Here is a 13,891-nt window from a genome sequence, read left to right as displayed (position 1 = left end):
CTTCTTTGCCCTTCCCCAATCCTCATGACTTTGCACTTGGTGGGATTGAACTCCAGGAGCCAGTTGCTGGACCAGGTCTGCAGCCTGTCCAGATCCCTTTGTAGTTCTGCCTGGTCTTCGATCGAATGAACTCTTCTCATCAACTTCACGTCATCTGCAAACAGGGACACCTCGGAGTTTATTCCTTCCGTCATGTCGTTCACAAATACCAGAAACAGCACTGGTCCTAGGACTGACCCCTGTGGGACCCCGCTGGTCACAGGTGCCCACTCTGACACCTCGCCACGTACCATTACTCGCTGCTGTCTTCCTGACAAGTATTCCCTGATCCATTGTAGTGCCTTCCCTGTTATCCCTGCTTGGTCCTCCAGTTTTTGCCCTAATCTCTTGTCTGGAACTGTGTCAAACGCTTTCTTGCAGTCCAAGAATATGCAATCCACCCACCCCTCTCTCTCTTGTCTTACTGCTGTCACCATGTCATAGAACTCCAGTAGGTTTGTGACACAGGATTTTCTGTCCCTGAAACCATGTTGGCTGCTGTTGATGAGATCATTCCTTTCTAGGTGTTCCACCACTCTTCTGATAATCTTCTCCATGATTTTGCATATTATACATGTCAGTGACACTGGTCTGTAGTTTAATGCTTCATGTCTGTCTCCTTTTTTAAAGATTGGGACTACATTTGCTGTCTTCCATGCCTCAGGCAATCTCCCTGTTTCGATAGATATATTGAATATTGTTGTTAGGGGTACACAGAGCGCCTCTGCTCCCTCTCTCAATACCCATGGGGAGATGTTATCTGGCCCCATTGCCTTTGAGGTATCTAGCTCACTCAGAAGCCTCTTCACTTCTTCCTCGGTTGTGTGCACTGTGTCCAGCACATGGTGGTGTGCCCCACCTCTCCGTCTTTCTGGAGCCCCTTCTGTCTCCTCTGTGAACACTTCTTTGAATCTCTTGTTGAGTTCCTCACATACTTCACGGTCATTTCTTGTTGTCTCTCCTCCTTCCTTCCTTAGCCTGATTACCTGGTCCTTGACTGTTGTTTTCCTCCTGATGTGGCTGTACAACAGTTTCGGGTCAGATTTGGCTTTCGCTGCCATGTCATTTTCATATTGTCTTTGGGCCTCCCTTCTTATCTGTGCATATTCGTTTCTGGCTCTACGACTGCTCTCCATATTCTCCTGGGTCCTGTGCCTTCTATATTTCTTCCATTCCCTAGCACACTTGGTTTTTGCCTCCCTGCACCTTTGGGTAAACCATGGGCTCATCCTGCCTTTTTCATTATTCCTGTTACCCTTGGGAACAAACCTCTCCTCAGCCTCCTTGCATTTTGTTGCTACATATTCCATCATCTCATTAACTGGTTTCCCTGCCAGTTCTCTGTCCCACTGAACCCCGTTCAGGAAGTTCCTCATTCCTGTGTAGTCCCCTTTCTTGTAGTTTGGCTTCATTCGTCCTGGCCTTCCTGCTTCTTCCTCCACTTGTAGCTCTACTGTGTATTCGAAGCTTAAAACCACATGGTCACTGGCCCCAAGGGGTCTTTCATATGAGATGTCCTCGATATCTGCACTACTCAAGGTGAATACTAAGTCTAGCCTTGCTGGTTCATCCTCTCCTCTCTCTCTTGTAGTGTCCCTTACGTGTTGGTACACGAAGTTTTCCAGTACCACCTCCATCATCTTGGCCCTCCATGTATCTTGGCCCCCATGCGGGTCCAAGTTCTCCCAATCGATCTCCTTGTGGTTAAAGTCACCCATGATCAGGAGCTTTGCCCTGCATGCATGCGCTCTTCTGGCCACTCTAGCCAGTGTGTCAACCATCGCTCTATTGCTCTCGTCGTACTCTTGCCTTGGCCTCCTGCTGTTCTGTGGTGGGTTATACATCACTGCTATAACCACCTTGTGTGTGTGTTCGTGTGTATTTGTGTGTGTTTGTACTCACCTATTTGTACTCACCTATTTGTGGTTGCAGGGGTCGAGTCACAGCTCCTGGCCCCGCCTCTTCGCTGATTGCTACTAGGTCCTCTCTCTCCTTGCCCCATGAGCTCTATCATACCTCGCCTTAAAACTATGTATGGTTCCCGCCTCCAAAACGTCACTTTCTAGGCTATTCCACGGCCTGACTACTCTATGACTAAAGAAATACTTCCTAACATCCCTTTGATTCATCTGAGTCTTCAGCTTCCAATTGTGACCTCTTGTGTCTGTGTCCCATCTCTGGAACATCCCATCTTTGTCCACCTTGTCTATTCCGTGCAGTATTTTATATGTCGTTATCATGTCTCCCCTGACCCTCCTGTCTTCCAGTGTCGTCAGACCGATTTCCCTCAACCTTTCTTCGTAGGACAATCCCCGTAGCTCTGAGACTAGTCTTGTTGCAAACATTTGCACTTTCTCTAATTTCTTGACGTGCTTGACTAGGTGTGGATTCCAAACTGGTGCTGCATACTCCAGTATGGGCCTGACGTAGATGGTATACAGAGTCTTAAACGAATCCTTACTGAGGTATCGGAACGCTATCCGTAGGTTTGCCAGGCGCCCGTATGCTGCAGCAGTTATCTGATTGATGTGCGCCTCAGGAGATATGCTTGGTGTTATACTCATCCCCAGATCTTTTTCCTTGAGTGAGGTTTGCAGTCTTTGGCCATCTAAACTATATTGTGTCTGCGGTCTTCTTTGCCCTTCCCCAATCTTTATGACTTTGCATTTGGCAGGGTTAAATTCAAGGAGCCAGTTGCTGGACCAGGCTTGTAGCCTGTCCAGGTCTCTTTGTAGTCCTGCCTGATCCTCGTCCGATTTGATTCTTCTCATTAACTTCACATCATCTGCAAACAAGGACACTTCTGAGTCTATCCCTTCCGTTATGTTGTTCACATATACCAAGAACAGCACAGGTCCTAGGACTGACCCCTGTGGAACCCCGCTTGTCACAGGCGCCCACTCTGACACCTCGTCGCGTACCATGACTCTTTGTTGCCTCCCTGTCAGATATTCTCTGATCCATTGCAGTGCCTTTCCTGTTATGTGTGCCTGGTCCTCTAGCTTTTGTGTGTGTTCGTGTGTGTGTGTCCGTGTGTGTCCGTGTGTGTTCGTGTGTGTTCGTGTGTGTGTGTGTTCGTGTGTGTGTTTGTGTACTCACCTATTTGTACTCACCTATTTGTGGTTGCAGGGGTCGAGTCACAGCTCCTGGCCCCGCCTCTTCGCTGATTGCTACTAGGTCCTCTCTCTCCCTGCCCCATGAGCTCTATCATACCTCGCCTTAAAACTATGTATGGTTCCTGCCTCCACCACATCACTTTCTAGGCTATTCCATGGCCTGACTACTCTATGACTGAAGAAATACTTCCTAACATCCCTTTGATTCATCTGAGTCTTCAACTTCCAATTGTGACCTCTTGTGTCTGTGTCCCATCTCTGGAACATCCCGTCTTTGTCCACCTCGTCTATTCCGCGCAGTATTTTATATGTCGTTATCATGTCTCCCCTGACCCTCCTGGCCTCCAGTGTCGTCAGGCCGATTTCCCTCAACCTTTCTTCATAGGACAATCCCCGTAGCTCTGGGACTAGTCTTGTTGCAAACCTTTGCACTTTCTCTAATTTCTTGACGTGCTTGACTAGGTGTGGATTCCAAACTGGTGCTGCATACTCCAGTATGGGCCTGACGTAGATGGTGTACAGAGTCTTAAACGAATCCTTACTGAGGTATCGGAACGCTATCCGTAGGTTTGCCAGGCGCCCGTATGCTGCAGCAGTTATCTGATTGATGTGCGCCTCAGGAGATATGCTCGGTGTTATACTCACCCCCAGATCTTTTTCCTTTAGTGAGGTTTGCAGTCTTTGGCCATCTAAACTATATTGTGTCTGCGGTCTTCTTTGCCCTTCCCCAATGTGTGTTTGTGTGTGTGTGTTCGTGTGTGTGTTCTCATCTGAGCTGCCTCCTGGTGTTGTCTCTGCAACAACATTATTTGCTATATTCCTCCATTTTAGGGTCTCAAGTTGAAATCCCCCAGGAGCAAGATGTTGGGGGCAGGAGCTGGAAGATTTTCCAGACAGTGGTCAATTTTCAACAGCTGTTCCTGGAATTGTTGGGACGTTGCATCCGGAGGCTTGTAGACTACCACAATGGCTAGGTTTTGGTCCTCGATCTTTACTGCTAAAACTTCCACTACATCATTTGAGGCATTAAGCAGTTCTGTGCAAATAAGTGACTCTGCGATATACAGGCCAACCCTCCCCCCCCCCCCCTTTGCCTGTTCACTGTCGCATCTGTATAGGTTGTAACCTGGGATCCATATTTCGTTATCCAAGTGATCCTTTATGTGGGTTTCTGTGAAAGCCGCGAACATTGCATTTGCCTCTGCAAGCAGTCCATGGATGAAAGGTATTTTGTTGTTCGTTGCTGGCTTTAGACCCTGTATATTTGCAAAGAAGAATGTCATGGACTGGTGGTATTGGTGGTACTGGGGAGGACTCTTTTTTTTTTTTTTTTTTTCCAGCACTAATATTTGTATCTGTTGGTTTGGAGTGGAGGCCATCGACTGTGGTTCCACTCCAGAAATGACTGGATTTGGTGTACGATTTCCGCCATTTCCTGCCAGTTTTTTTTCCTTCCTGGCACTAAAAAACCTCTCCCTCGTGAGTGGCTGTGGCTACCCAGGTTTTCCCATGGTCTGGATGTTTTGTATCTTTTTATCCCCTTTAGATGGTGTGCCTGGCAATTTAAGTTATAGCACTGTCCTGTACTGAAGAGGGACACATTTCAGGGTGAGAAAGCTTACAGGAAGGGAGTTTGCATTTTCCTGTTGTCATATGGGCACAGCATTTTCGAGGGTGGTCAAAGTTGCACGTCCCATCTGTTTTTCCAGATTTCCCATGCCTGCAGATACCAAGTGCATAATATGTGCACAGGTTTGGTTTCTGTTGCCTTGGGTTTTTGTGACTGTATTCCTTGTTGGTGTATGCTTTCCTGTCTCATTCCTATCCTCAGTAGTACTAACAATGGAGCTCTTGCCAGTCGTTTCTGGTAATATATCCTCACTATTACTAGTGGAATCCCCTTGTTTGCTATCTCCTGTGATATTACTAGTTTGTAATATTGGTTTTATCTTGTCCTTGACTACACTTGTTTCCCCACTACAGCTCCTGTCTCCCTCGAGGCCATTTATATTCATTCCCTCATGCATACAGTTACTGTCTACCTGGGCAGCACCTCCAGCCTCACCATTACTGTCTACCAGGACAGCACTTCCAGCCCCACATTTACTGTCTACCAGGTCAGCTCCTCCAGCCTTACAGTTTCTGATTACATGGCCAGCACCTCCAGTCATACAGTTACTGTCGGTGAGGACAGCATCTGCACTAAGGGCAACACCATCCACCCCAGACTTGTTATTTTCCCATCTGTTATAGAATGCTTCCAGGTTTTCTATGAAGGCTGCTTTAATGTTATCCTCTTTGAATACCAATGTGATTTTAGTCCACAGATTGATCTCATTTGGGCATACCCAAAAACACTTCCCTGATTTAATACTGCTTGTAGATAATTCTTGGATATATACACAAGGGGCGTGACACCAATTTTCACAAAAGTGGCATGTAATCCATGTGGAAGCCTGTTTGATTTACTGCAGACTACACAGAATTTCATAATGTGATTTCAATGGTTGATTTACTGTAATTCTACTAGTAACCTCTTGAATATTCTACTAATAACCTCCTTAAAGTGAAGATCTGGATATTTGTATTTCTACTTCTAACTATACTTGTATATTAGGACAAGCTTACCACTCTACATTACTGCTTTATAGAAAAAAGCAGAGGGTTCTCTCCTACACACAACTCTGGCTTAGTTATTTCACAATGCTGTTTACAAACATACATGAACATTTTACAAGCAAGGAGGATTGTTAAGTAAAGACTGATAACTCCCTCACCTCTGACCCTTAACTTTTGAATATGTAGTAGTTATATTATTATTATAATCAAAAAGAAGCGCTAAGCCACAAGGGCTATACAGCGCTGCATAGTAGTTATAGTAATAGGAATATTATGAAAAATTGGGTAGCGCATAATTATATATTTGAAGGAAAGCAGTCAGCCTATGGGGATGTTATTTATGTTAATGAAGGAGTTCTAACCCCACTGCCGTGGTTTGTGTGCAATCACGTTATGATTCCGTGAGTCAGGAAGTCCTAAACCTGTAGTGGTCATACAGTGCCTGGGGAATGGAAGGCATTCAGGTTTGATCCATTGAAGGGAAGGACAAGTCCAGTCTCTTGGATCAAGAGACTTGTATTTGCATCAGGGTACCTCCCTTGACAGGAAAGGGGGGTTATATAGCATATAATATATTGCTTTAACTAATAGAAGGTAAGAGAATTAGGCTTGGAAAAAATACTTTAATCATTGATGTTTCTTTCCAACTTGACCATATTGTATTACATTAACTCTGCTGGTATTTCTTTAACTTCGACATTACTTAGTTCCTCTTCTCATGTAGCATCACTTTAGTCTACATGAGTAAATACTCTCACACACTTGTAACATTAAATTGGTTACCAGTGGAAATTCATCCCACTGTTGAGAATGAGGTTCAAAATTCTTTTATTCTCCAGGTACATCAACTTCAGAAGAAAAGAATGAAACTGAACTAACACACGAGGCCATTCCCTACTGGGGGATGGATGAGCTACCCATGTATGCAGTCATCCTTGCCATCATTGCTGGAATTATCTGCATACTTTTAATTACATTCTTTACTTATAAAGTATTTAAACATAGTCAGGTAAGTCTTTAGTATACTAAATGTATGCATATTTTAAAGTTAATCATTTAATAAGTAATAAAACTTGTTTATAAATGATATATTAAGAAAGTATCACTTTCAGTAAAGGAAATACTTTCTTATACTATATACATGTACATGTTTCCTTCCTGATACTAGCATGGCAAGTACAAGCTGCCTCAGCTGGCCCCTAGCCACACCTTCCACAAGACCATCATCACTGCAGAGAACCTACATGCATCCAGAAGTCAGCACAGTGAAGCTGCTGCAGATATGTATGTCACTTACAGTACATCGGAAGCCACTAAAGACAGACAGGCACTGCCCACTGTCAGTAACAAACCTCCTGACTTCTATAAATTACCTGCCAATGCACATATGCCATTGGTTAACACCAGTAGGAGTTCTGAAGATTCCAACTAATGTGCATGGAATGTAGCTAATTACAAAAGGAAACAAAGGAATGAATGCATAATTCTTACGCTGGATAGTGTCTTGATTAAACAGCAGTAAATATGGCAGGATTTATTGATAAATATCAACATTAGGTGTAATATTACAGAATAATCAGTCTTGCTGTACAGACTCATTGCTCAGCATGTCATAAGTCTATTCATTTTTATGTGGATTTCATTACCTATTTCTGTCTTTAACATTAACTGTTTATACACTACTACACTCTAGAATGGAACTCTTCATACCAGGTAAACATGCTCATATCAGTTTCCACAGGTACCTCTTGGAGCTAAACTTTACCCTTTGAATTTAGACAGTTTCTTCAAAATTTAAATTTGACAGATGAATCCTTTCCCCAGACACTGGTAATCACATCTCAAGCTTGTTCTTCCCTATTCATAGACATTTGTTGACATAACAAGTTTACTACCTACAAATCAGAAATTAAAATTGTGCTATGTACAAAAAAATATCAATGGATATTTATGAATATGCTATCCTACCCTATCTAGGTAATAAAAGCCCTTTACTCAGTCTTTTACTGTTGGACAATCTTTATGCAGTCTTCAGCACACGGGCTTGCCTGCCTCAACTAGAAAAGTCGGGTCGGGATGTGGGGCTACAATGAATGATTTAGTCTTGTCCTGGTAATGAGCTGGGTGCTCTTAACTCCTTTCTCACCACTAACTAAAAACTCTGCAGGCTCATTTAGGTTTATATGTATAATTCCAGGGAATGAGATTATCTGGATTATTGCTGCTGCACAGTATTATATTCATGGGAGGGTCTTAAACCCATAAAGGTCAGTTTTCCAGGATATGTCTTGGGTGAGCATTAGTGCAGTGCTCTAAAAGTTGCTCATGGATTTAGTGGCAACTGCTGTTTTTTTCTAGTTTATTCATTGTCATAAATGAAATAGGAATGCAGCTAGTGCTCTTGTGTAAACAGGAAGTTTTGCTAAGCCTTACTTGGTCCATCCTGGAAGTGCCATCCTGGTGTTGTGTAACAGGTAGGGTAAGGGATGGTTTCCAAAGAACTGTACCATCTGTTACAGAGGTGACCAATGTTTGGGTATGTAGTTCCTTTTCATTTGTTCTCTGAGCTGCCTCCCCATTTTTTGCTTCATGATAATTAAGATATTAACTTATTCACCTAGATGCTAAATTATTGAGATATCCTATACCATCCCTTGCATGGCCATGGACCCTCCTCAGAAACTAAGAGGTTCCTACCTTGGCAGCTGCCAAGGTAGGAAGTCATAGTGACTAGTTAATAGTCCAAATTGGACCAAAATGTCATCAAAATTTCATTCAGCTATGTGCGGGTTTTTGAGAAAACAGTACTTTACAACAGTTTACTACAATCTGAATATAAAACAACTGTCAATCTGTAAAATTTTTTTAATATTTTAGCCCTTTAGCATGCATAAGCCTTCAATGCTATCTGCTGCCTTGTGTTGTCCTTTCAAATACACGCATACACTTGAAATATACCACGTATGCTACCTCTGTTCACGTTGACTTTACGTTATTTCCTAGTTTAGGACTGAAGCATTTTTGATTGGTAGTGTACACATTAAATAGCCTTGTCAACCCTCATAAATAAGCTTCAGACCTAACAAACCAACCAACAAGTAATTGACAAATACAGTGGACCCCCGCATAACGATTACCTCCGAATGCAACCAATTATGTAAGTGTATTTATGTAAGTGCGTTTGTACGTGTATGTTTGGGGGTCTGAAATGGACTAATCTACTTCACAATATTTCTTATGGGAACAAATTCGGTCAGTACTGGCACCTGAACATACTTCTGGAGTGAAAAAATATCGTTAACCAGGGGTCCACTGTACAAGCTTATAATGAAAACAATGCATTAAAATTAAAAATATTCCCTCAATAACTTGCCAGTATCTGAAAAAGTAGAAACAAATAGGAGAGCACAAGGAATTATTATGCAACAAATTTACTTGAGAAACATTGTAGATAAAGTAACTGCAACAAATTTTCAAATAAATTCTTTCATTGTAATTTAACCCTTTCAGTTGGTTATGTAGTACTATGGTACTGAAGCCAGGATTGGTCCCGTAGTTTTACGCAGTGATCTCGACTCTCGGATAAACTGTGAATGGTAAATCTGCACCTAGAGATGAAAGAATGGGTCTATACAGTAAGTGTGCACCATATAAAAAAAATCCTGCAGCAAGCAGTGCATAATGGAGGGAGGAAAACTGCGACCATGTTTTTGGTTTAAAGCAGTGACTGTGGTGTATTTTCATGTGGTTTTTATGACTGTATTCTCAGTTTATTGGTATCATTTGATAGAATGGAAGATATAGGAACAGAGATGATCTTGGCTGAGCTCAAAGTAGTAGAAATGCTAGAGTTTTGCCGATATTCCAGAGTACACAAATGACATCACTCGTCCAATATGCGTCAAATTGGCATTTGGGAATGCACTAACATCTTTTATACAATTAGTAAAATAATGCAGTAATCTGCATAACAGTAAATCTTCTATATTTGTGTTTACCTGGCCTTATGGTGGATCAGGGTCTGATCAACCAGGCTGTTACTACTGGCCGCACGCAAGCTGACGTACAAACCACAGCCCGGTTGGTCAGGTACTGACTTTAGGTGCCTGTCCAGTGCCTTCTTAAAGACAGCCAGGGGTCTATTGGTAATACCCCTTAAGTAGGCTGGGAGGCAGTTGAACAGTCTTGGACCCCGGACACTCATTGTGTTGTCTTTCAATGTACTCGTTGTGCCCGCTTTTCATTGGGGGAATGTTGCCTCTCTTGCAGAGTCTTTTGCTTTCATAGGGAGTGATTTTTGTGTGAATAAAAATTCAAAATGGAAAGTAGCATAATATAAGAAAGGCCTGGGAACATAACTAATAAACAGAAGAAATGTTTTTTCAGTGTCAGGAATGTCTACATTGTTTATTCTGGACTCTATTCTTAAATTGGCATTGGAATTTTGTGTGAAATTGGCCAAATTACCAATTTCTAATTAATATTGGGTACTTGAAATAGGTAAATGAGTGGTTTCTTGTACTCAGTCGACAGAAGAGAAGGGATACTAGCGAAATAGCTATGAGTTTGGTCGACTGGAACAGTGGAATTAGCCAAAAATAAGGCTAAAATTAGGCAAAATCGCTGTCAGTATTGCAGAGACCACACACTGCAAGAGCATAATTCTGTAAATTTTCTATCAAATTTCACACTTTTAGTTTCATTACCTTTGGAAAAAGATTCTCTATCATTTCATAAGTTTTTTTTTTTTTTTTTTTTAATTCAACCCTGAAAGTTTGACCTTGAAAGGCTTAAGAGGTACAACCAAATATGCCAATAGTAAATGAAGCATGATATCCCACATCACCATCCTGAACACTAGATGTTTTAAGAAGCACAAGGACTAAACAAATTTTAGATACAGAATATCAGGCAATACGAAATGCAAAAGAGCATTCGGTATATTTTTTATGAAGGTAAGAAATACAATATTTTATAATCACTATCAATTTAATAACCACAAGAGGTTTAACAATTTGATCCCTTCAAAGGATGGACGTGCTTTATGATCCAAGTGGCTTGGCGCTTCTTTTTTATTATAATAATAATAATTTATGATCCAAGGAACTAAGGCTACCCTCCTTCCACTGCAGGAATAAAGATGTATTACCACCCATTTCCCAAGTGCTGCATGACTTGTATAGGTTTAACACTTCCCCATGAATAAAATAGAAGTAAACAGTTGATAATTATTCGAAAGTTACCAATGAAAATTTGTGCCTTAAGTCTTGATTAATGAATTGTTCAAAATCAACCATTAAAAGCATAAGTTACACAGTGCTGTATGGAAAGGTGTGCAAGGTAGGGATTAGACCTAATAAATCAATTACATTTTTTTCAATGAACCGGCCATATCCCACCGAGGCTGGGTGACCTAAAAAGAAAAACAGAAGTTTATCTTTTTAGCAATTTATACAGAATGGGCTACTAACCCCTTGCTCCCTGCATTTTAGTTGCCTCTTATGACATGCATGGCTTACGGAAAAAAAAATTTTCCACTTCCCCATGGAGTCTATTACAATTATGGTATCAATTTATAACTGCCACTGACTCTCCTACAAACTAGTTTCACTTATAACTAGTACAGTACAGTATTACAAAATTTATAGCTAGATGCAAACCATGATATAAAGCTTGTGGTCCTTTGTGTGCATCAGAACACACCCTTCAAGGTCAAGCCTTGATGCTGGTGAAGGGTTCCTGATCCAAAGAATTAGAGCTAGTTTTCAGAACAACAACCTTGATTACTTTCCATTACCCAGGTGATGTATGACCCTTGTAGGTTCATTGCTTTACCATGAATATGACAATGTATATTTTAAACATTACAGTTAATCTCTTACAAAGCCAGTCTATAATGATTTCTGTAAATACATTTCAAAAATTGCATCCAAAACAGAATAACATGCACAATAAAAGACTTTTCACAAATTCAATTCTGTATTATCTTTTTCCATTGCATTTGCAAAAAAATTGCATTAAACAGAGGAGCTTTATAGGAAAGCTGACTGTATATCAAAAGTCATAAGTAACATAATATCTATAAAAGTGAAACCATGATCTTGCCAGAGTAGATTAGTATTATTTTTTTACAAAACCTATATAAAACTTTAACGTACAAAAACATCAAATACAATGTATAACCACTATTAAATGTTCCATGTTTACTCACAGCTAGTCACAGGATCCTAAATATGGTTAAGATATTCTTGAATTTTCAGTTTTCTCCTACTCCATCGTTGGAGCAAGTGCTCACATCTTGGCTTGTGGCTTAAGAAGAGCCTGTAACTTCTGTGTGAGCATCACGTTACCTGAAACTTTTAATTTCCCAGACAAAAAGGCCTTTTGTGCATTTAATTTTCCAGTCACTAGAGCAACCATGTCATCATCTTCCAGAGTCAGTGTCACATTGGGCTTCTCTCCATTTCTGGGTGCTCCTTCATAGACTGACCCTGGGCCATGCTTCAAATCTAGTGCTGTAATAAGACATTTCCTCAATTAAAAACCCTCACTTGAGTTGCTATACTTACAGAAGAGTGGCAGACTACAAAAACTGTAGCAAATTTAATGAATCAATCAACAGTATATTATACTTCCTTGCTCTGAATAACTTCTCACTGGCTTGTTTCATGATTAAACAATGTTTTTATTGCCAAAAATTTTATACGAAGAATGAAGTTTGAGGATAAATGATTTAATACAACCATTTTCACACTAAGTGCCAAAGGCATGTGGGATTACAGCCCATCCTTCTAATGTCAGTATAGTATCTCACTTGGTTAATTATGTCACGTGTGTGACTGAAATTTGATAATTTGACATTGTTTTAACGTGCAATCGGTGGGTTTCTTGTTTGCTGTTCATGCTCTGAAAGTATTTTTTTTTTTAATCTCCACCTTTGTGTATTACTGCATTTATTGGGATTAGGGAATGTAATGACTGATTGAATTTTGAATATAGACAAACCTAAGCAAAACTAAATAACACAATTTTTTTTTTTAAATCACATTTGCTTTGGAAAGGCAAAGTGGGGCTGTGGGTCTTGCCCTAAATCATGGTGTACAGCCACTCCACACACCAAGTAGGATTGCTTAATATTGAGTGTTCAAGTCAAAATTGTTTTAGCTGTTATATCAAATCAATAGTACTGGACAGTACATGGAAATGAATAATTTTTTAGATGCCACAAAATATGAACCATTAATACCAGTAACTTTAAACAGAACTGATAGCATTTAACTGTACTTATATTGCAAGGCTCCTGGTCCTGCCACTTGCTGGTCAATCCTTCCTACCCTCATGGCCTCTTATATCTGCTCATAAAACTGTGTGGAGACTGCCTCCACTTCAGAAAAATCATTCCATTTCTCAACCACTAATATAGGAGAGGCTTGGGGATGTGATTGTTGCTTTAGTGCCTATAATGTCTACAGTGTTTATTTTGGACTCTGGAATTTTTTTTAATTTTGCATAAGTGGCTAAATTACCAAATTATGTACACTTTACGAGGTATTTTGACAGTTAAGTGCATTTTCTTTTACTCACTCGATAGAATGAAAGGCATATTAATGGAATAGCTAAGAACTTAGTCAAACTGAGCACTGGAATTGGCTTAAAATAGGACTTGGAGCAGGTGATATTGTCAATGAGTAAAATGCACCCAGACCTCTAAATTTCTGCCTGTTTAATTCTGTAAGTTTTCCATAAAATTTTGTATTTTTGATATCATTACCTTCAAGAAAATATTCTCTAACATTTCAGAAGAATTTTTTTTTTTTTAATCTAGATATTGTGAGCACATTTAATTTTGGGATCTGGACAATGAAAGGGCTAAAGAAACAAAGTGAAAAAAATGCTGAAAGGGCAATGTGAAAAATAAAAATATTTCAGACCACAGAATGGAAGTGCATTCATTGGAAAAGGTCAACTCACTCTCTACTTTTTCCATTGTAGAGCAGTGATGCCTCCATCAGTATCTGAAGCCACCTAGTTTACTAGCCTATACATATTTCCAACTGGCATATTTCTAATGCACAATTGTGCTAGTAATATCCCAAAGCTTAATAATGATAATGCTT

General features: G+C 40.5%; 2 protein-coding genes across 2 annotated transcripts in view; one reads left to right on the top strand and one right to left on the bottom strand.

The window, feature by feature from the left end:
- The window catches only part of LOC138850977 (uncharacterized), a 37,228-nt gene extending 29,058 nt beyond the window's left edge, over window positions 1-8,170 (top strand). Inside the window, exons 4-5 of the mRNA XM_070081027.1 lie at window positions 6,614-6,783; window positions 6,943-8,170. Of these exons, the coding sequence (XP_069937128.1) occupies window positions 6,614-6,783; window positions 6,943-7,206 (434 nt within the window). The 3' untranslated portion in view covers window positions 7,207-8,170. The remainder of the gene's footprint in view (window positions 1-6,613; window positions 6,784-6,942) is intronic.
- Window positions 8,171-10,744: 2,574 nt separating this feature from the next.
- The window catches only part of LOC138851667 (peroxisomal multifunctional enzyme type 2-like), a gene marked incomplete at its 5' end in the record, with an annotated part of 34,142 nt that continues 30,995 nt past the window's right edge, over window positions 10,745-13,891 (bottom strand). The window contains 1 exon segment of the mRNA XM_070081026.1: window positions 10,745-12,289. Coding sequence (XP_069937127.1) covers window positions 12,066-12,289 — 224 coding nt within the window.

The sequence above is a fragment of the Cherax quadricarinatus genome, unplaced genomic scaffold, assembly GCF_038502225.1.
Source record: "Cherax quadricarinatus isolate ZL_2023a unplaced genomic scaffold, ASM3850222v1 Contig1483, whole genome shotgun sequence".
NCBI classification, from domain to species: Eukaryota; Metazoa; Arthropoda; class Malacostraca; order Decapoda; family Parastacidae; genus Cherax; species Cherax quadricarinatus.
This window is presented reverse-complemented; position numbering and strand designations above follow the sequence as displayed.